Here is a 21,104-nt window from a genome sequence, read left to right on the forward strand (position 1 = left end):
GTGGGGGTGGGGAAGTTGGGGTGACTCCTCGTCTCCCTTGGACCCTTCCCCCGTTCAGGACTTTGAAAAACGCCTCAGTGGAGGGGCAGGGGGTGCAGGGGGGCACTCCTGGAAAGTGGGGAGATGGATTTTCCTGCCCAGGGCTTCCCAGGACCCCAGTCCTAGACCAAGGGGTCTAGGGTGTGTGCAAGGCCGGGGTAGTGCGGGGGGGAAAGGCTCAAGCAGGTGGCTGCAGAGCCCAGGACTGAAGGGTAGAGGGAGGAAGGGCTGAAGGCTGAGGGCACAGAGGCTGTAGAGAGGGCACAAACTGTCTGGAGTCCCCAAAGGAGGATTGACGGGGTCTGAACACAGCAGCTCCAGGAGCTGCTGGGGCTTTCTGGGAGGAGGACCATTCAGGCTTCCCGTGCTTCAAGTAAAGGACAAATTGAGAGAGCCTAGGAGAACCCCAGAGAATCAGGTACCAGCCTCGGAAGGATCATAAACTTGAGGACCTCCATTATTCCCTTCTGCTGCCATCCCTGAGCATTGCCTCATTTCCTCACCCTGCCCGTAGCCCAGCTTCTCTCCCAGGCTGGAAACTAGGCGCCCAGCACATGGGTGGGCCAGCTGACGGAGCCCCATCCATTCCACGCCTCCCGCTGGGGCGTCCTCAGAGCAGTGGGCTTCCTGGGCTCCTGCTCAGCATGGAGGGCCTGGAGGTGAGGCCAGAGGGCCGAGGGCCTGGGGATGGAGAGGAAGCTCTTTGCTCAGAGAACTAGGCAACTGATAAATATTTAATTCTCCTCTTTGCTTTTATCTCCTGACCCACTGAGACAAATCAGCTCATTAGGCAGTGATTCCCGGAGCTCAGGGAGCAGGGAGAGTGCCTGGAAAGATGGGGCAAGGACGGGGAGTAGCTTCTCTGTCCCTTCCCTCGAACCTCCTGCATGAAGGCCTCGTTCGGAGAGGACCACTAGGTGGCTTGGAAGGGGTCCCCGACAGGTGTGGAGGGTAGAGCCCTCCGATCAAAAGGGGACTATTTGCGTTTTCTTCCGTGTCTTGCTGCCAGGCCCAGGATACAGGAGTTCTAGGGTTCAGAATAGACAGCTCTCAGTCCTTTTCTGGGACTGGGCTCCTGCTGGGCCCAGTTCCCCATTGGGCCTCCGGGGCTGATTACATTGCAGCCAGAGCAGCTCATTTTCAAGGCTCTGGTGGACACCTCTTTCTGACTGTTGAAGGGACAGCTGGGATGGCCCAGGGTGCCAAGGTGAGCTTGAGAATGAAACTCTCTGAGGGGCTGGAGGGCCCCAGAAGATTCTTTCCTGTCCCTGGTGAGAAGGCAAGGGCTGTTGTAAGGTAAAGGCTGACATGTGGCTGGTGTTGGGGCAGCCTGCTGCCCCCTCGCCGGCTCCCCACCCCTTGCTGGTTCCTGGATCACCCTCCCCCACTTCCCTTTCTCTTGCCTGGCTCCTTGCTCTCCCTGAGGCCCCCTCTGAAGCAGTAGGAGGGAGATCAGGCTCTAAATAAATCCACCGGCTCATCTCCCTCCTCTCCTTCCCCCGTGCCAGGCAAGAGCGGAGCTGCAGCCTGCCCACACACTCCCCAGGCAAGGGGGGCACCACCAGGGCACTGTGCCAACTCCTGGCAGCTCCAAAAGTACTGAGCCTCTGGCTGTTTCGGCATAACGGGGTGAGGGAGGCAAGACCCCGGGGCACACTTGGCAGGGTGGCCCTGGCCTCCCAGGTGGTACGCGCACACGAGAGATGGGTGAGCTCTGAGACTTGGGAACGAGGGAGAGGGGGGTTCCATTCTGAGCACAACTCACTAAACATTTAGGGGGAATCTTGTCATTCCCATCCTGAGGTGAGAGGTGGGGTAACCCAGATGCCCCAGGCAGGGACATTAAGATGACTAAATTAGGCGGAGAGCCTGTGGAGCAGAGGGTAAAGGTCACACTCCTCTTCCGGCGCAGGCCTGGACATCTAGGAGGCGTCTGACGTATACTTATCTAAGTGAGCAGTCATCCCCCCGTGTCTCTTGCCTCCCTTCCCACTGGCCCCTGTTCACCTTCGACAGCCATCTCCTATGTCCGGGCCCCTGAAGGACGTCCCCCCACTCCTCTGACAGGGCAAAGCTTCTTGCCGGGGCTCAGCTGCTCTTTTTCCTGCTGTCAAGCCAGCCTTATTTTGTTCTCAAGAGAGATGGGGAATAGCAGGCAGACTACTCCTCTGTAAAATGAGAGACTTTTTCCCCTCTGAGCTGTCTTCATGCCTTCCGTCTACCACAGACATTGTCTTTAGCTGAGGCTTAAGGCCCTGGGCCGATATCAAGTTGACCAGCCCTCTTGCGGATGGCGGGACTGGGGCAGAGGGCATGGCGATATGTGAGTTTGTCTTCCCCACTGAGTCTGGCTTCCGCTGCGTTCTGTAAGTGGTCAGGCATGGAGCTTGACGGAATGTTCCTCAGTCTGAGAACATTCTAAAACCCCTTCCCTACACACACACACACTCTCCCACATGGACCCCTTATCTAGGCCCCTATCTCATCTCTGCCACCTGCACCTCAGAATTGATGGAAGTACCGCTTCAGGCTTCTGATCATGAAGAGGGGAAACTGAGGCAGAAAACAAAAGATTCTCTTTCCCCAGACATCCTGACTTCCATCCTGTCCTGAGGGCCAGCTTCCCTCGTTCATTTGTGCATCTCTCTCAGGGCCTCCCTTATGGTGAGCTCTGCAACCCTCAAAATGTACCCCCTGCCCAAAGACCCTTCCTATGGGCAGGACTCAGAGACTCTGCTGGCTCAGGTTGTCAAAGACCCTGTCCGAACATCCCCAGGTCCTTGGCTGGGTTGCCTGGCACTGAGAGGTCCTTCCTCTAGGGCTGATACCCTTGGGGAAGGGCTGGGGAGATGTAGGCCAGATGGTAGGTGTGGCCGAGCCTCCCTGGGGCCCAGGGAGACACCTTTGTGTTGCCTTCTCAGTCTGTGTCTTGTTTGCTGCCCACACCTGGCCAGTTGCCCCAGCAGGTGTGAGAGGAAAGAAAGTGGGGGCAGGGAGAGTGGAGGGGAAGTGACTTCCAGGAGTTGGCAGCTCTGTGTCCTCCTCTTCACCCTGGAAGGGGAGGCACTGGGGGAGATGAGATCTAAGGGGGTGGACGGCTCTATCCTGACACTCAGGACCAGTGCCATGCCAACCAGAGTCTCTTGACTGTTCCCAGCTGACTGTACTGCTGCCACGCATTTTAAAGGGATAAGGTCCAGGCTGCTTTGCAGGCTGATGCAAACAAGAGGGCTGGGTCTTTTGGATTCAGAATCATCTCCAATATATCATCTTCAGCACGTCTCCCTTCACTCTGCCCCAGAGGCCAGGGTAGAGGGGAGGAAAAGGAGCAAGGAGGAAAGTGAAAGCTCTATTCAAGGCTGAAGTATTAATAGGCTTGGGAGGAAGGGCCCAGATCTTAGCACATATGGATTGGGCTGGCTTTCCTGCAGTCCCAGAGGCGCTGGGCCCTTCTTAGGGAGACAGAAGGGACCGCTGGGGCCCAGCCACCCATGTGGACATGGACAGGCTAGGGTTAGTGGAGGCACTGCTGTAGGGCTTAGAGGGTGCCTGTAGTGCCCTCCCACCTGAGCCCAGGGGTCACAGCCTCTCCCCCATGCTAGGGTTCAGCCGACTCCTATACCAGCCGCCCATCTCTGGACTCAGACGTGTCCCTGGAGGAGGACCGGGAGAGCGCCCGGCGGGAAGTGGAGAGCCAGGCTCAGCAGCAGCTTGAAAGGGCCAAGGTATCCACTTGGGTGGGCGGGTCGGACCAGGCTGGGTGGAGACTCGGTCCTAAGTCCCCACGGGGCAGTGGGCAGGATGCTCATGAGTGTGAAAGAGTGTGTGTGTCATGGGCGATCCGTTGGGGCCTCTGCCCTCTACTGATGGGGCACTGAAGTTAGAAGGGGTGCTGTGACGCTCCCCTCACCTGCACGGATGGCCAAATTCCCTAGCACAAACCTGTGGCATTTGCTGTGAGGACCAATGTCAGCTACTGTGGCGTACTGGACGAGGAGTGCCCAGTCCAGGGCTCTGGAGTCAACTTTGAGGCCAAGGATTTTCTGCACATTAAAGAGGTGACCAAGCCCAGCCCCAAAGAGGAGCCGCCTAATGCCCCTGCTCTCGCCCTAGCTCCCATGCCTCTTACTCCAGTCTTCATCTCTCAGCAGTCCCCAGACTCCTCAGCTCTTACCCAGAACACACACCCGTAAGCCCCTCACATCTAAAACCCAACCCCCAGGGCCTCCATCCTTCCGAGACCTGGCTTGGGCCTCAGTCTCCGTTATGTGTAAAGCGAGCAGTTAGACGAGTTGCCTCTTAGGTCTCCCGTGACGTCAGTGATGCCTCACACCGAAACCTTGGGTGGCTCAAACCCGGTTGCCCTTCCCTCCGGCTCCCTCTCCTGCCCCCCTCCTTTCATGCTGCCTTCCTCAGACCAGCCCTCTGAATGCCTCCCTGGCTCTTTCACGTTGAAGAGCCAGGACTGAGGCCTGGTTGCCTCCTCTCACCGCCCCTTCCCCCAGAAGTACAGCAATGACTGGTGGATCGGGAGGCTAGTGAAAGAGGGTGGGGACATCGCCTTCATCCCCAGCCCCCAGCGCCTGGAAAGCATCCGGCTCAAGCAGGAGCAGAAGGCCAGGTGAGAGCAGGGTTTGTGACTCCATCAACATACCCCCCTCGTGCCCAGAAGCAACACACATGCAGAAACACAGATGGCACACACACCCCTTCCTCACTAGCTAAGATGTAAGGAAATGTATACAAGTATTAAATAGTGCATAGTACACTTATTGGCCTCCATTTCTGCTCTCAGGAGATCCGGGAACCCCTCCAGCCTGAGTGACATTGGCAACCGACGCTCCCCTCCTCCATCTCTAGGTAGCCTCCCCTCAACCCACCCATCTTGGGTAGGTGGGTGACTAAGACACAGGGGGGAAAGGGAGCTGGTTCCCAGGTGAGCTGTGTGGGAAGGGGTTGGTGGAGGGACCAAAAGAGCGCAGAGAAACCCAGCATCTCCCCTGGGGAAGGGAGTACCATGCCCCCAGGGCCTTTCCCCCTTCACCAACTTTAATCTTTTATTTCCTTTTCCAAAAAGCCAAGCAGAAGCAAAAGCAGGTGAGTCAAGGAAGGGATCGGGGCTGGGGGGCTCATGGCTTATGGCTGTGGGGACAGGTTTCTGGAAAGTCATTGTTGGAAGGGCAGGAAAACAGAGAAGGGAGGGAGCCCAGAACTTCTGAATCTGCCCCACACCAGTCAGGCATAGGACAGGCGACAGGGCCACGGCCTTGCTTGACCTCAGGTCAATTCTACAGGCCGAACATGTTCCCCCATATGACGTGGTGCCCTCCATGCGGCCTGTGGTGTTGGTGGGACCCTCTCTGAAAGGTTATGAGGTGAGAGAAGGTCCCTGACCCCAAAGAGTTGTCTCTACCCAGCCTGCACCATGGGAAGGCCCCAGGGATGGTGGGTGGGAAGGGGTGTTCTCCCCTCATCAGTTCTGTGTGTAGAGGGGGCGGGCTCCAGGGCCACGCCTAGGCATGCTGCCTCTTTCCCAGAGGGCCGTCAGTCAGTCGCATGCCTTTCCCCCACCCTCCCACCCAGGTCACAGACATGATGCAGAAAGCTCTCTTCGACTTCCTCAAACATAGGTTTGATGGCAGGTAAGCTGCTCTGGCCGCAGGAGGCATAAGAACCGGGGAGGAGATCATTATCTCCTTTCCAGGTGCCTGTAGCAAGGCCTTCTCTAAAGAGAAACTTAGTGGGACCTGGGTAAGGAGAAGCCTAAGGCTTGAAATTCAGAGGTGGGCTGGGATTCTCCACCCCCACCCCAGGATCTCCATCACGCGAGTCACAGCGGACCTCTCGCTGGCAAAGCGATCTGTGCTCAACAATCCCGGCAAGAGGACCATCATTGAGCGCTCCTCCGCCCGCTCCAGCATTGGTGAGAAGTCCCGGTGTCCTGCTTCTTGGGCTGCTCGAGCGTTAGTGACACCCTTCCTCCCACTTTTCTCTTCTCTGGCACCTTGCAGTCCTGCCCAGTCCTCCACCTGCCCCACGACTGGCGAGAACCACCCCAGTCACCCCGGTTCCCTGTTTCTCTGCTTGCCCCGGGGCCTTGATGAATACCCTCACCCTCCAAGTCCTTCCCATCTCCCACCCGGGAGAGCCCGCAGCCCCGCCAGAGGAAGAAGTCGGTGGAGCCCCGGCGTGAGCATCATGGCCCGCTTGCCCCCTCCACAGCGGAAGTACAGAGTGAGATTGAGCGCATATTCGAGCTGGCCAAATCCCTGCAGCTGGTCGTGCTAGACGCTGACACCATCAACCACCCGGCGCAGCTGGCCAAGACCTCCCTGGCCCCCATCATCGTCTTTGTCAAAGTATCCTCACCAAAGGTACGTCAGCCGCGGCGATGGAGGAGGCCCACGGGGCTGCCCTCCCACAGTGCGGTCCCTGCCCACGGGCTCCGGAGCTCCCTTTCCCTGCAGCCCCCCCTCGGCCGCACCTGCTACCATGCTGTACCCCAGGTGGGGGCCACATCCAGTTCTCTGTAGGCCCAGCTCTGCCCTTCCCCCGCAGGTCCTCCAGCGCCTCATCCGCTCCCGGGGGAAGTCACAGATGAAGCACCTGACGGTACAGATGATGGCCTACGATAAGCTGGTTCAGTGCCCACCGGTGAGCGCTCATCAGCCATTGCTGTGCCGCTCTGGCTTTTCCAGGGCTGGGGCAGCGCTGGAGATGGGGGGCCGCTGCTGAGAGGAAACCGATCTCCCCCCCTTTCCCTCTCCTGCCCAGGAGTCGTTTGATGTGATTCTGGATGAGAACCAGCTGGAGGATGCCTGCGAGCACCTGGCCGAGTACCTAGAGGTTTACTGGAGGGCCACCCACCACCCAGCCCCCGGCCCCGGACTTCTGGGCCCTCCCAGTGCCATCCCCGGACTTCAGGTACCCGTGTGCGGTGGGCACAGAAGCTCAGGCTAAGCCAGCCAAAGCACTGCCCCCTCCTGGCCCAGAGGATTGTCCTTGGCCTTCAGCTCGAAGGCCAAAGGATTGGAGAACTCCACTCCGCTGTGCAGAGCTGGGCAGATGGGCAGAGGGACTTCCTGATGAGAGAGGGAAGAAATCAATGAGATGGGTAATCTGAGGTTACTTTTCCGGGCTCAGAAGAAACACACTCTTTCTCTTAGTCTGTCTTGAGGGCACAGCCTGAATTCTGCAGGAGTCCAAAGCTCCGGCTTTCCACGTCTCAAGTGGAAGATGCTTCTCCCTCCTGGCACCATTTAGGCACTGAGAGTTGAGGGGGAAGAGTCGCCACCCCCTCCCCACTAGAGGTGGGAGGGACGCCCAGGCGAGGTCTGCCGCCTCTACTTAGAGCTCTTGTGTCGCCCCCAGAACCAGCAGCTGCTGGGGGAGCGCGGCGAGGAGCACTCACCCCTGGAGCGGGACAGCTTGATGCCCTCAGACGAGGCCAGCGAGAGCTCCCGCCAGGCCTGGACAGGGTCTTCGCAGCGCAGCTCCCGCCACCTGGAGGAGGACTATGCAGACGCCTACCAGGACCTGTACCAGCCTCACCGCCAGCACACCTCGGGGCTGCCTAGTGCTAACGGGCACGACCCCCAAGACCGGCTCCTCGCCCAGGACTCGGAGCACAACCACAATGACCGGAACTGGCAGCGCAACCGGCCCTGGCCCAAGGACAGCTACTGACCGCCTCCTGCTGCCCTACCCTGGCAGGCACAGGCACAGCTGGCTGGGGTGCCCACTCCAGGCAGGTTGGAGGTAGACTGGCATTAGGCTGGCACTAGGCTCAGCCCCCGCAACCCCCTGCCCGGCCCCAGCTCCAGGGCTGCCTGTGGTCCCAAGGCTCTGGGAGAAGCAGGGAGCCCCCTTACCTCCTGGGCACAGTGACCCCCCTAGGCTCCCATTCCAGGTACCGCACCCCTGGCACCTTCCTCTCCTGCACAAGAAGCTGCCCCACTGGGCAGTGCCCTCAGGCCAGGATCCCCCTCGCCGGGGCCTTCCCACCAGACTCAGGGAAGGGATGCCCCCTCAAAGTGACAAGAGGGTGGGGGTGTGGGCAGCAAGGCATGAGGAAGAAACAAGGTCCCTGAGCAGGCACGAGTCCTAACAGTCAAGGGACTCAGGGGTTGTGCTTTGGGGTTCGAGGTCCTCCACTCACCTCACTGCCACACATTAGAGATGAGACAATCAGAGCCCAACAGGTGACACTCCCGTCCATCAGCTGGGGTTGGGCATCCACGTGCAAGGCTGGAGCAGCAGGCAGGCTAGGCTGGGGCCAGAGGCCTCACGGCTGAAGCGCCCAACGGTTCTCTTCACCTGCCGGGAAAGCTTCTGAACATGTGACGGCACCAGAGGCCAGAGCAGGGCAAGCCAGACAGGTGGCGGGCAGGAGCCAACCGGGATTGGGGGTTTGGGAAGGGAGGGCGTGTATAGCGGAAAGCGTATGGAACAGCTTGGGGGCCTCCTTGCCCCCCTTTCTTTTGCTCTTGCATCCTGTCATTTCTGTTCTTGGCCCTCACATCTCCTGGGGAACACGGGCCCAACTTTATTTGCTGATTCATAGCTGCTGCTTGTTAAATTAGGGTTAGATGGGGAGAGATAGGACACAGTGGACAGCCCCCCGAGGCCCTGTCTACCCGACTACCCTTGCCTTACGGCTCTAGTGTGTGACCTACAGAGCATGTTCCGTAAGACCCCCACCTCACTGTCATCACGAATAAACACGCACAGTCTCGCGGGCTCCTGTTCTGTGTCCGCCGGCTCAGCGGGCCAGCCTCGTCCCTGCGCAGTCCGAGTCTGGAGGAGATCAAGAAGTACCCTGGGCCCTCGCTCTCACAAAGGAGCCACTGAGTGGGAAGGGAACAGGGACAGAACTGGGGGAGACACGATGCTCCCGGGCCCCCCCTCACACCCAGGTGCCGGGAGGAGAACATTCGGCAGCACAGAAGGGCCCTGTTCTGGGAGGTAGGGAAGAGGCTGTCACAGCCTTACACTGTCCCCACCTCAGGTCCAAAAGGCCCAAGAGTCGTTGCAACTTGAACTCCATGTACTTGCCCAGCTCTGCAGCCCTCCCCGCACCCCCTAGCTCCGTGGGCCCCGACTCATCCCTCCTTAATGCCCCTGGCCCCCACCTCCGCCCCTCCTGTGAGCAGCGGGCTCGGCCACAAGGGAGCCACAAGCAGAGGTACTGAAGACTGGACGTCAGCCGCGCCGCGAGAGGCTACGGCTGCGCCTCCCGTGCCAGAGCCGCACGGCTGCTCCATTCCCACCCCGGTGCGGAGCTCCGCAGATGGCGCCCCGGCGGGCAGAGCCACAAGCCAGGTGAGGCCAGAGCCGGCAGGGAGGATGGTTCTGATCCCGCCGTCAGCGGCTCTTCCAGCTCCGCCTCAAGGGGCCTCGCGTCCATTCGGACTGTGAGCGGAGGCCCAAAGGCTCTCCCTCGGTTGTGCTTTTCTTTCATCCCCAAGTCAACCCACCGAGCCCCGTGCCATCCCCGTCTTCTGCGGCAGCAGGGACAGCCTGGGACACGTGTGTAGCGAGCACATGACACAGCGCTCGTCTTCATGTGTTTATTCTCAGAACATACAAACTCATCTTCTCAGAGAATAAAAAACAGAAATTTCACTCAGTGACTTCAAGATGGGCACAGCCAGCTCACCCTGTCCCCACGTCTACTAAAAAAATTCCCTGGGTGCGGGTTGCCTAGAGTGCACAGCGCCCCTTGGCACAGGGCCACGCACAGCTCTAAACAAGGCTCTCAACTTGTTTCATCATCCAACAGGGCAAACGGCGTCAAAACAACAGAGTCCAAGGTCCCTAACTCTCACCGTGCCAGACCCCCCGGGGTCACCTAGGGCGGCGACACTGCTGCCGCTCCCCGCAGTCAAGTCCGTGCTGAAGAGGTCGGGCCAGGTAGCCAGGTTTTTGTTCCGTCTGTGAGGCAACGCCAACTGGCCACCCCACAAGGGGCAAGAGCTGAGGGCCCAGTGCGATCCCGAAGCCTTCGAGGGGGGCAGAGCTGGGCCAGAATCCGGGGTACTTGGTTCTGCACCTACAGCGGTTTCCTCCCCCTCTGCAGCCCTGAGGGTAGGGGCCAAGGAGTCTGATTGTTTCCTAAGGCCCCGTAAGAGTGAGGACCTGGAAAGAGAGACGGGAGGGTCCTGAAGAACAGGCTTCAGAACATGCCCTTAAGCTGCCAGGAAGCGTCTGTGTCAGGCAAAGATGGTCTCTTCCCGGCGCTTCTTGGTGAGGATGGTGCCGGGCTTGTGCTGGGCATCCGGGTGGTTGGCTAGCTCCGGGGGGCAGGACGACACCGGGCTCTCCAGGATGGCTTGCTTCAGCTCGTAGAACACAGCGGAGTCCTCTTTGGTGAGGAAGGTGATGGCCACACCACTCTTGCCAGCTCGCCCCGTGCGGCCAATGCGGTGGATGTAATCTGGGGAGGGGAAGGAATGCCACTGAGGATCCCAGGCCTCACTCCGACAGGCATCACCCACCCCGGGCCACCCCACCGCACCTCCGAGGGCAGTCGATCCCACTCGTGCCGCCTGACCCTGCAGCACCCACCGTGCTCTCCCCACCACTATAGACGGCGGTCATCCCACCACACCTAGACTGAGAGCAGCCCAGCGCCATTCTTCCCCACAGCCCAAGACAGAGCTGTCCCACGTACTAGGACGACAAACCCATGGGAGATAAAGAGCAGAGCTCGTCTCAGTGAGACAAGCAATCCCAGACTCAGAGCTGTGAGGAATGGGCATCCGACAAGCGGCCTCCCTTTACCTGGAGAGAAGCTGCTTTCCCCTGCACGTACCTTCGATGTTTTTGGCCATATCATAGTTGACAACCATAGACACATCTTGGATGTCGATACCACGACCCGCCACATCTGTAGCCACCAAAATGTCCTTGGCCCCAGCCTTGAGGTTGGACAGTGCAAACTCTCGCTGCTCCTGGCCTTTCCCACCGTGCAGCGTGCAAGCATTGTACTGTGGGGAGAATGGGGAGGTGAGGAAGAACAGTGGGGTCAGGGAAAGACACAGAAGTGAAGGGGGTGAAGACACTGAGGGAGGGCTGCACAGCAGCAAGGTAGAAGGGGAAGGAAGGGGAGAGCAGGAGAGCAACTGAAAGCAAGAGGACAAGCAAGCCGGAGAAGAGGGTGTGGTGTGGCAGGGGCAGACAGAGTCGGGTCAGAGGTAAAGCAGCTCAGGGACAGGGGATGTGGAGCCAGAGATGGGAAGTCATCAAAGAGAGAATGAGGCTGAGATGTGGGTGGCAAGTAGGGACCAAAACCCTTAAGGAAGTTCAAGTGCGGAGTGGACGGGACACACCCTTCCCTTCGAACACCAGCACCAGGACGAAAGGACACTGATCACCCCCATCTCCCTCCCCTTTCCCAAACACGTATCAACACGAAGAACTCTGACCCACTACTCCAGAGCCTAGATCTGGCCAGGACGTAAGTCTCGGAACCTGTCCCTGGCTCAGTCCCCTGGAGGAGGACCCACGGCAGCTCTGGCTGGCACTGCTGGACTGCACAGGGAAGCACAGCACAGACCCAGTCCCTCAGCCCCATCCAGCCACCCGCTCCCTCTGGCCCTGACTTGATGATTAAAGAGGCTAAAGAACGGGACAGAACTGAAAGGAGGAGCCTTAGAGGGGCCCTCTATTTTGAGAAAGCCCCACCAAAGAGAGCAGACTTGGTTCTCCCCTGCCAGACACACCCCCATCTTCTCCAGGGATTTCGCCAGAACATCACAGCCCTTCTTCTGGTTGACGAAAATGATAATGGGTGGATCAAAGCCTTGTTCCAAGATTGCCAGCAGCTTTTTCCTGGGGAGAAGAGAAGAGGAGAAAAATCAGAGGCATTCCTGCGTGGGAAATGCTCGCCCTGCTTCACCAGCACCAGCCCCACGACCTGCAAGCCCACGGCAGCCCCGCAGGAAAACCAGCTCTCAACACGCCAAACAGCTGCCCTCCACCCCTCATACTGAAAAAAGCCCCTTCTCCAGCCTGTTCCTCCTGGTTCAGCTGCCCCCGTACCTCTTTTCTGACTCTGACATGAGGAAGACCTTCTGTTCCACGCGTTCGTGGGGCTTGCCCGCAGAGCCGATGTACACCACAGCCGGTCGCCGAAGATAGCTCCGGGCCAGACGCTCCACCGCCGGGGGCATGGTGGCCGTGAACATGACTGTCTGCGGAAACAGGCAGCTCAGCCCTGGGCCCAGGCAGACAGCGCCGTGTACCCCCATCACCACAGGCCGCGGAGCCTGGGCTGGAGAACCTACAGTGAGCCACAAGTAAGCTCTGACAACCACCACCGGAGGGAATCGTGTCCTTGGCCTTCCCCCTTCCTTCCTCAGTACCTGTTCACCAAGGTCCTTTACATCCTGCGATGACAGGAAGGGCTGAGAGCATTTGCTGGCACCCACGGTGGGCAGCAGCACGATGCCCTGGAATCATTTTCTAGGGCACAGCCAGTGGCGCCACTGCTAGGACTTTCAGAGGACTGACATGCTGGGAAAGGTACTCCGGGACCACCCAGGGCAAGAAGGGCCTCAGAGCAGGTTTGGCAACTTGCCCCCATTTCCCAGCCTCGGGAAGCAGCCTTACTTGGCGGTACTTATGTTTTCCCGACTCAAAATTGGCCAACATCTTCTCAGGGTCCTCAGCCTCATCTGTGTCCGGCTTCTGGTTGCTGACAGGCATGTGCTCCAGGATCTTCTGGACATCTGGCTCAAAGCCCATGTCAATCATGCGATCTGCCTCATCCAGAACCACATAGGTGCAGCGGCTCAGCACAAGGTAACGGTTCTCCAGCACATCAATCAGCCGTCCCGGGGTAGCGATCACGATCTGGAGAGCGCGGTGGGAACATATGCGGCCCCAGCAAGTCCTTCTTTCTTCTCCCGCCTGTGAACTATCCACCCGCTTGGGCGACAGACCTCTAATGCTAAGGAACCTGGACCCCAACCTCCAGTTAGGACTGGCAGCAAAAGTTCCTAAGAACTGGCACGAAGTCACTTGTTGCCACCTTTTTTTTTTTTTTTTTTTTTAAAGGAATGAATAGGGTCTCTGAATAAGGTCCAGGAGTTAGAAGAGGCCAAATCAGAAGGAACTTTCTTAGATGGAAGAAGGACTCAGGGCAACTATGGAGAGGGTTACATAAAGGGATTATGGTAAGAAGTCTGCAAAAGACAATTCCTGCACTGGAGTTCTTATAGAAAGCTCTCCTCCCCCACCCCGAGAAGACATGGTCTGGCAGAGTAATTAAGGGCACAGGCTTTGGATACGAACCTCAGCTCTGCTCACTGCCAGGTGTGACTCTGGGCAAGTTACTGACCCGGGCCCCAGCGTCACCTGCACAAGGGAGGGACTCTACCTACTCTCACACGGCTGTCGGTAGGATTAAGGATGTGCACAGAATAACACCTGGTGCAAAAGTTCTCAGTAAGTAACAGCACATACATACAAGCCAGTCCTTTCTTCAGTTTACCGTACATCCAGGGCAGAAACTAGAAACACAGCCCCCAAACGGAGAGCCCTCGCACAGCGGGCTGGCTGCTGGCGAGGTGAACCAACCTCACAGCCCATGCGCAGCCTGAAGCCCTGGTCTTCTCTGGAGATGCCGCCAATGACGGCCACAGTGCGGATGCCCAGTGGCTTCCCAAACTTGATGGTCTCTTCCTCAATCTGCTGAGCCAACTCACGAGTGGGGGCCAGAATGATGGCGTAAGGACCCTGGTCTGACTCTTCGATCCTGTGGTAAATGAGGCATCCCATAGTTCCGTGAGCTTTGGTTCTCATCCAACCACAAACAGGAGCAAGACAAAGTCACTCTTAAGGGTAGCTATGGAGACGGGGAGGGTGGTGGGAAAAGGATGCAAAGATCTCACTTAAAAATCAGAGACTCCAGGGCAACCCTCTCGGGTCCCCTCCCTCTTCGGGAGCTTTGAATTATCACTTTACTATCGCTCAATAAATTTTGCTTTGCTGCCCACCAAAAAAAAAAATCAGAGACTCCAGCACAGCCAAGTTCTTCAGGGAGGGGTCCCGACTAACCAAATCATATACTTCTTTGATACTGTGATCCAATTATTCCCTAATATCTGACCCAGACTAAAGAAGGGGGCTTCTGATTATAGACTTAAAAAGAAAACCAAATGGGAGCACCATGCTGGCTCAGTTGGAAGAACATGAGACTCTTGACTATGGGGTCGTGAGTTCGAGCCCCACGTTGAGTGTAGAGATTACTTAAGAATAGGGGCGCCTGGGTGGCTCCGTCAGTTAGGCATCTGACTCTTGATCTCAGCTCAGGTCTTGATCTCAGGGTTCTGAGTTCAAGCCCCGTGTTCAGCTCCACACTAGGCATGGAGCCTACTTAAAAAAAACACTGATTAAAAAATAAATAAATACAGGGATGTCTGGGTGGCTCTGTTGGTTAAGCATCTGCCTTCAGCTCAGGTCATGATCTCAGGATCCTGGGATCCCAGGGCCCATGATCCCCTGGGTTGAATCCCACATTGGGCTCCTTTCTCAGCAGGAAGCCTCATTCTCCCTCTTCCTCTGCCTGCCGCTCCCCCTGCTTATGCGCTCTCTCACAAATAAATAAAATCTTCAAAAAAATACATACNGGGAGGGCCCAAACGCTCATTTGCCACTGTGACCTTCCCCACCCGGCCAAACCCACTCCAACTGGTGCTAGCTGACCCCACCTGTCAATTTTGGGGAGAGTGGTGATCCAGACCAGCAATGGGATGAGGAAGGCTGCTGTCTTGCCGCTGCCAGTCTCGGCTACACCAATGATGTCACGATTCTGTAGCCCGATGGGGATTGCCTGACGCTGGATGGGTGTCGGTTCCTGCAGTGACCCAGAGAGAGCAGTGGGTACAGATGGAGTTCTGCTCCCCGGGCTACTGCTGACAAGAGTGGGCCCGTGTGCCGGCACAGGAAGAGGACGCCAGTTCACAGCGAGGAAACACGGTCACCAAAGGCCAATACTTCCACCAAAAAGGGGTAGACAGGGTCACCTGAGTGCTCCCTGGCAGAGAAGGCACCAAACAGAGGAACAAAGGAACAAAGCTCTCTGTTCCCAAATGAAGTGTGTTTCCCCTGGAATGTAGGAACATGTCAGGTCTTCTGGGCCAATGTGCCCCTCCTTACCTTGTAGCCACACTTATCGATGACTTCCAAGATATGTGGGGGCAGAGAAGAGTCCTTCCAGGACCGGATGGGATTGGGGATCTTGCCACCTTTGGTGGTGATGCTGTAATCCTCTCTGAAGATCCGCCAGTCCCTGTCCGTCATCTCATCTAACTTCTTCTGGGACCAGTGCCGATCATCCCAGCGCTGCTTGGCTTCCTTCTTACGGAGCTTGCGGAGTCTGGCCCTGCAGCAGGACGTGCGGAGCAAGTGGGATCAGTACCCTGCAGCTCCTTTGTGTAGGCACTGGGCTCTGGCCAACCACCCCCAGCCCTGCCGCTCACTCCTCCTGCTCCTTTTCTTCCAGTGTCCGCCTCTTCTCCATTAGGTCTCCGTAGAAACGCGACTGCTCCCGTTTCTGCTGCTTCAGGTCAATGCCTGCAATGAAGCCCCGCCCCAACAACTGCACCTGGTGTCGTTCCTTGTAGCTGAGATGGAGACAAAGGAAGAAAAACAGAAGCTGTGACAGCGGCAGGAGGAAGGGCGGACTACCAACACGTCCCGATCTGTCCACCTTCCCAGCCAGGGTCCCTCCTCACTCAGAGAGCTGGCTGACTATGCGCCAGCCAATTTCCCCGGCCCAGAATCTTCTCTTTCCATAGTTGCCAGTTCTCTCCAGGAACAGTTGAAAAGACTAGTTCAAAAGACTTAGCACTTAGGGGCGCCTGGGTGGCACAGCGGTTGAGCGTCTGCCTTCGGCTCAGGGCGTGATCCCGGCGTTATGGGATCGAGCCCCACATCAGGCTCTTCCACTTAGGGGCCTGCTTCTTCCTCTCCCACTCCCCCTGCTTGTGTTCCCTCTCTCGCTGGCTGTCTCTATCTCTGACAAATAAATAAATAAAATCTTTAAAAAAAAAGACTTAGCACTTAGACCTGGAGTCACTCACAGGGGGTTGTAGTCGATGGATGTGTCCTCGGACGCATCCCACTCAAAGACAAACTTGCGGTCATTGAGATGCCTCGTGCGGCGCCGCTTCTTGATGCCACCCAGGTAACGCTCCTGCCCAGGGACAGAACGCAAAGCTCGAGGCCCAGGCCGATCTCACATGTGGAGCTCAGAATGGCCAAATGGCCAAACCAAATTTCTGTGTGTGGTGGGGGGGGGAGTGAACACAGAACCAAGGCCTGCACCTTAATGGCATGCAGTTCCTTGCTCTTATCCTTCTCCTCCCGGATCTTCTGCCGCCCTTCCTCATCCTCATTTCCATTGGTCTCCCGCTCCATCCTCTCCCTGCGTTCCCGGCGTTCCCGTTCCTGAGGGTCTTCTGCGGACCAAGGAAAGCAAAGCTGCAAAAGAGCTCAGTGCAAGAAAAGAGAGGGAGGGCGTGGAGAGGATCCAGACAACGGACACCAAATGAGAAGGGGCAGATCTAGGACACAAGGCAAGTGGAAATCTAAGACAAAGATAGTTTTCTCGTCAACTCCCCCATCCCTCCCTCTTCCAAACTCCAGACCAAACTGGTTTCTGGACCTCGTTGAGTGACACGACAATCCCATCCCACCCCCTCCTACCTGGTCTAGGGGCTACACAGGGGAGGGAGACGAACCCAACATTTTCCTGCCCAAGTCTTGGAACTGTTTCCTTTTCTTCCGCTCTTCTTCGAGCATCCTCTGCCGCTCCTCCACCTCCCGCTGCCGTCGCTTTAGGGCTTCAGCCTCTCGTTCTGCTTTGGAGAGGAACTTGGGCTACAAAACAGATTGGAACTGTACACAAAGGACACAGGAGCACAGCGTAATCGCACCACTATGAGGAGATGGCAGGGAGCCCGACAAGAGCCGCTCAGGCCCTACACCTGTTAAGGAAAACACGGAGAGGTCTAAGACCCCGCTGTGGCCTGAACTATGTCCCCTCAAATTTTGTGTGTCAAAGCCCTAACCCCCAGGACCTCAGAATGTGACTGTACCTGGAGACAGAACTTTTAAAGACATGTTTAAGGTAAAATGAGACTCTTCAGGTGGACCCCAAACCAATCTGATGGGTACCCTTAAAAGAGAAAATCTGGACACAGAGAGACACTGGGGGCACTCCCACACAGACGGAAGATCGTGTGAGAACAGACAAAACATCCACCTACAAGCCAAGGAGAGAGGCCTCAGAAGAAACAACCCTACAGACACCTCAATCTTGGCTTCTAGGCTCCAGAATTGTAAGAAAATTAATTTCCGTTGTTTACGTCCCTCAGTCTGCAACGTCCTGTTGGAGCAGCCCTGCCGACTAATAGAGACCCCCCATGTCCTCACCTTAGCCTCAGCTTCTTCCTCAGCCTTTTTCTTGGCCAGAAGTTCCTCCAGGGATAATGGCTGTGCCTGAAGATAAAACACAGCACTTTAGTCAATAAAGGCTCTCTCCCTTTAAAGATCAATAACAGAGAACTTGAACTGAAGAGGAAGATAGAAATCTTTCCTCTCCTTTACCTTAGGCTTCTTATCACCATGTTCATCCTCTTCATCCTTCTTAGAGTCCCTGTCTTTCCGAGATTTAAAATCTTTTCCTCGGCCAGGAGATAAGCTTTAAGGAAAAGGAACAGGAAAGGTCCATATCACTGTCTTACCCCCGCCCCTAGATGAGGGTCAGGCTAAGCCCCAGAGAGGATGGAAGTTTTTCCATGACTCCACAGGACTGGCCCATGGCCATCCATCATACCCTGAAGCTCCCTTTGCAGGCATGGTCACTGTCTGCTCTGAAACCTAACAATGGCGCTGTCTTGGCCCCATTCTACCTAAATCTCCTTTTCCAAGACTAATCTTTTCTCACAAGTGGGTCTTCAGGAGCGCCTGGGTGGCTCAGCCGTTAAGGGTCTGCCTTCAGCTCAGGTCATGATCCCAGGGTTCTGGGATCGAGCCCCGCATCGGGCTCCCTGCTCGGCGGGAAGTCTGCTTCTCCCTCTCACACTCCCCTTGCTTGAGTTCCCTCTCTCGCTGTGTCTCTGTCAAATAAATAAATAAAATCTTTTAAAAAAAAACAAGTGGGTCTTCAGTACCAAGGGCAAAATCATCTCTTCCAAATAGCAGGTGCACATTGAAAAAAAAAAATCCTGCTTAACTTTACAATACACAATGAATTTAGTCTACAAGGTCCTCCCCACCAATCCGCCTTCCCAGATACTGCTCTGTATCTGCTTTGTATCCCCATGCTCCCTTTCTAGCAGCCCCAGTGATCCTTCCCCCACAACTGCTACAAGCCCGAGCTAAAGAGATCTTTTTTTTTTTTTAAGATTTTATTTATTTATTTGACAGAGAGAGATAGCCAGCGAGAGAGGGAACACAAGCAGGGGGAGTGGGAGAGGAAGAAGCAGGCTCCCAGTCGGGATCACGCCCTGAGCCGAAGGCAGACGCTTAACGACTGAGCCACCCAGGCGCCCCCAAGCTAAAGAGATCTTCAACAACCGCTTGTATTTGCTATGGAATTACGTCCTTTGCCCTGAATTCTAACCTACGCACTCAGAGCCTAATAAAAACTTTGCATACAAAGTTTCCAGGGGAAAGAGATCAAGATACTGGGGAATTAAGCTATCCCAACAAACATATGTTGTCTATCTTGGGTAGAAACCTGAATGGTCTAACGGAGATAAGGGAATGTTTTACAGGCTGGTAACCCTCTCAAACTAATTTCTAACCTTTAAGAACAAGTTGACCCTAAATGCTTGTGACTCCGGTAACTGGTTATAGCGTCTAAGGATACACACCTTCTAAAAAAAGACAGCTCTGCAATCACTACCAGTAGGAGCCACTAAGAACAATTTACTTTCCTATGATGCTGAGCCAGCTTAGAGGCAGAGAGGAAGAGATGGGAGCATTCTCCTAAATCCCACTCCCATTCTCTCAGGTACCTGGATCGCTTACGATCCTTGTCCCGTCTGTGCCCATCCTTGTCCCGGTCTCGGTCCTTCTTATTCCGATCACGCTCCTTATCCCGTTCTCGTTCTTTATGCCTTCGATCTCTAAAGACAGCAAATTTAAGAAATCGCATGGTATTTCAAGAGTATCCAGCTTCACTGCAGCCCTAAACAGGTTTTCATGCTCTTTTCTCCACAAAGTAATATTTTACAAATTGGGGCTTATGTGTCCAAGGGAAGCTATGAGGGAATTCTAAGAAAGTCTTCTAGACCAGAGTTGTAGTACTGAGCATTAACGGCAACGACGGGCCATGGCCTGTGTGCGGAGAGGAACTATGCTCCTTGAACATCTGGGCTTTCATCTCACAAGTTCCCTCTTAACGTTTAAGAGCTACTGGGTTACTGGGTGTAGAGAAATACATAAAAGACTAATGTCCCAATACTGGAGGCATCAGAGGGACCAAGAATAAACAAGTTTGAAACGTACTCTCCCTTCCCATATTAAGACATACAAAGTTACTTCACCTTTCCGTAGACTTGGAACGGGAACGCGAGCGAGAACGGCTGCCTCCCCGACGCCTATCCCTTGAGCGATGCCGCTTCCTGTCTTTAGATGGAGAAGACTTCCGGTCCCGGTCTCTATCTCGCTCTCTGTCAGGAGTCCGAGATCGCTTCCTCTCCTCCTTGGAAGGTGATGCATCCCGGTCCTTTTTGTCAGCTAGCTCTCCTGCCATCTGTCGGATGAGAGGAATACTTATTATGTGCTAGGGACTGCTCTAAACTGTTTGTATATAATCTACTTAATTTCAAACAACCTGATGAGGTAGATCTGCTGGAATGCCTGCTTTATAGATGAGGAAACGGAAGCTCAGGTATATAAAGCAGGTCGCCTGAGGACACACAGGTGGTAAGTGACAGAGTGCCAGGCAGTCTGGCTCTAGAAACTCCTTCTTATTCATCATACTATACTGTCCCTCTGTGATTCCTTTTTTGTATATATTCATTTCTGGGTTTGTTTTTTTTTTTTAAGATTTATTTATTTATTTGAGAGACAGTAGGCACACGCAGGCATGGGGGTAAGGGGAGAGGGAGAGAGAAAATTCAGCAAACTTCCTGCTCAGCGTGGAGTCCAACGCGGGGCTCGATCTCACAACCCTGAAATCAGGACCTGAACTGAAACCAAGAGTCAGATGCTTAATCAACTGTGCCACCCAGGTATATTCATTTTTAAAGGTATATAATGAATATATCTTATTTGTATAATTGGACTGCAGGAGCATTAAAAGAAATGTTGGTGAAGTTAGTAATGCTTCTACCCCTAGAAGCATCCCTTTTGGCTTCTGTTAGGAGTCTATTAGGTCGGCAGCCCACTGGGATCAGTCAACACATACATGGCTAAGAGCAGTAAGTTCTCTTGAGCTCATAAAGAAAGCTCAAAAGAGGAAAAAATGAATTTAACTTTGAGATTTGGGATTATAATCAGCACCTCAAAGAAAACCTAATTTAAATGGAGAAACAAACTCACTTTCACCCAGATCAAAAGAAATGTACTTTTCATTATGCAATGGGAAAAACTTCACGGAGAGTACACAGAACCTCTATGCATTTTTTTTTTTTTGCAACTTACTGTGAATCTATAATTATTTCAAAATAGAAAGAAAAAAAGAAAGGTACCAAAAACTAAAGGTCACAGAACCCTGACTGACACTCCCTATTCAGATTCTCACAGCCTTGACCACTACCCGGTCCCATGCAAGGGTTGAGCAGGAATTTGTCTGTGCCCCTCCTGCCTGGGGGACACTGGACACCATGCTGCCCCATCAACTGTCCTTCAGACTACAAAATCTGCTTCAGCCAGGGGCTATAATGACGCGAAGTCTGAATCTACCTCAACCCATCACCATCACCATTATCCGTAAGACTCAGAATACATTTCTTAGGGACACCTGGGTGGTGTGGTCGTTAAGCGTCTGCCTTCGGCTCAGGGCGTGATCCCGGCGTTCTGGGATCGAGCCCCACATCAGGCTC

At 55.3% G+C, this 21,104-nt stretch overlaps 2 protein-coding genes across 4 annotated transcripts in view; one reads left to right on the forward strand and one right to left on the reverse strand.

The window, feature by feature from the left end:
- Nucleotides 1-8,778, forward strand: part of CACNB3 (calcium voltage-gated channel auxiliary subunit beta 3) — a 14,901-nt gene extending 6,123 nt beyond the window's left edge. For all 3 annotated transcript variants that reach the window (XM_011234754.3, XM_011234753.3, XM_034645057.1), the window contains exons 2-13: nucleotides 3,642-3,764; nucleotides 3,975-4,097; nucleotides 4,545-4,660; nucleotides 4,835-4,899; nucleotides 5,117-5,136; nucleotides 5,334-5,414; nucleotides 5,623-5,681; nucleotides 5,853-5,962; nucleotides 6,262-6,413; nucleotides 6,598-6,693; nucleotides 6,814-6,963; nucleotides 7,411-8,778. In XM_011234754.3, coding sequence (XP_011233056.1) covers nucleotides 3,642-3,764; nucleotides 3,975-4,097; nucleotides 4,545-4,660; nucleotides 4,835-4,899; nucleotides 5,117-5,136; nucleotides 5,334-5,414; nucleotides 5,623-5,681; nucleotides 5,853-5,962; nucleotides 6,262-6,413; nucleotides 6,598-6,693; nucleotides 6,814-6,963; nucleotides 7,411-7,725 — 1,410 coding nt within the window. In that variant the 3' untranslated portion in view covers nucleotides 7,726-8,778. The remainder of the gene's footprint in view (nucleotides 1-3,641; nucleotides 3,765-3,974; nucleotides 4,098-4,544; nucleotides 4,661-4,834; nucleotides 4,900-5,116; nucleotides 5,137-5,333; nucleotides 5,415-5,622; nucleotides 5,682-5,852; nucleotides 5,963-6,261; nucleotides 6,414-6,597; nucleotides 6,694-6,813; nucleotides 6,964-7,410) is intronic.
- A 796-nt stretch (nucleotides 8,779-9,574) lies between these two features.
- Nucleotides 9,575-21,104, reverse strand: part of DDX23 (DEAD-box helicase 23) — a 14,278-nt gene continuing 2,748 nt past the window's right edge. Inside the window, exons 2-17 of the mRNA XM_002927199.4 lie at nucleotides 19,602-19,810; nucleotides 19,071-19,181; nucleotides 17,656-17,749; nucleotides 17,482-17,547; nucleotides 16,788-16,926; nucleotides 16,372-16,505; nucleotides 16,128-16,240; nucleotides 15,525-15,668; nucleotides 15,202-15,427; nucleotides 14,754-14,899; nucleotides 13,621-13,798; nucleotides 12,652-12,894; nucleotides 12,082-12,233; nucleotides 11,763-11,871; nucleotides 10,853-11,027; nucleotides 9,575-10,474 (exon numbers count right to left, since the gene is read on the reverse strand). Coding sequence (XP_002927245.1) covers nucleotides 10,251-10,474; nucleotides 10,853-11,027; nucleotides 11,763-11,871; nucleotides 12,082-12,233; nucleotides 12,652-12,894; nucleotides 13,621-13,798; nucleotides 14,754-14,899; nucleotides 15,202-15,427; nucleotides 15,525-15,668; nucleotides 16,128-16,240; nucleotides 16,372-16,505; nucleotides 16,788-16,926; nucleotides 17,482-17,547; nucleotides 17,656-17,749; nucleotides 19,071-19,181; nucleotides 19,602-19,810 — 2,463 coding nt within the window. The 3' untranslated portion in view covers nucleotides 9,575-10,250. The remainder of the gene's footprint in view (nucleotides 10,475-10,852; nucleotides 11,028-11,762; nucleotides 11,872-12,081; nucleotides 12,234-12,651; nucleotides 12,895-13,620; nucleotides 13,799-14,753; nucleotides 14,900-15,201; nucleotides 15,428-15,524; nucleotides 15,669-16,127; nucleotides 16,241-16,371; nucleotides 16,506-16,787; nucleotides 16,927-17,481; nucleotides 17,548-17,655; nucleotides 17,750-19,070; nucleotides 19,182-19,601; nucleotides 19,811-21,104) is intronic.

This window comes from Ailuropoda melanoleuca, chromosome 16 (genome assembly GCF_002007445.2).
Source record: "Ailuropoda melanoleuca isolate Jingjing chromosome 16, ASM200744v2, whole genome shotgun sequence".
Taxonomy (NCBI): domain Eukaryota; kingdom Metazoa; phylum Chordata; class Mammalia; order Carnivora; family Ursidae; genus Ailuropoda; species Ailuropoda melanoleuca.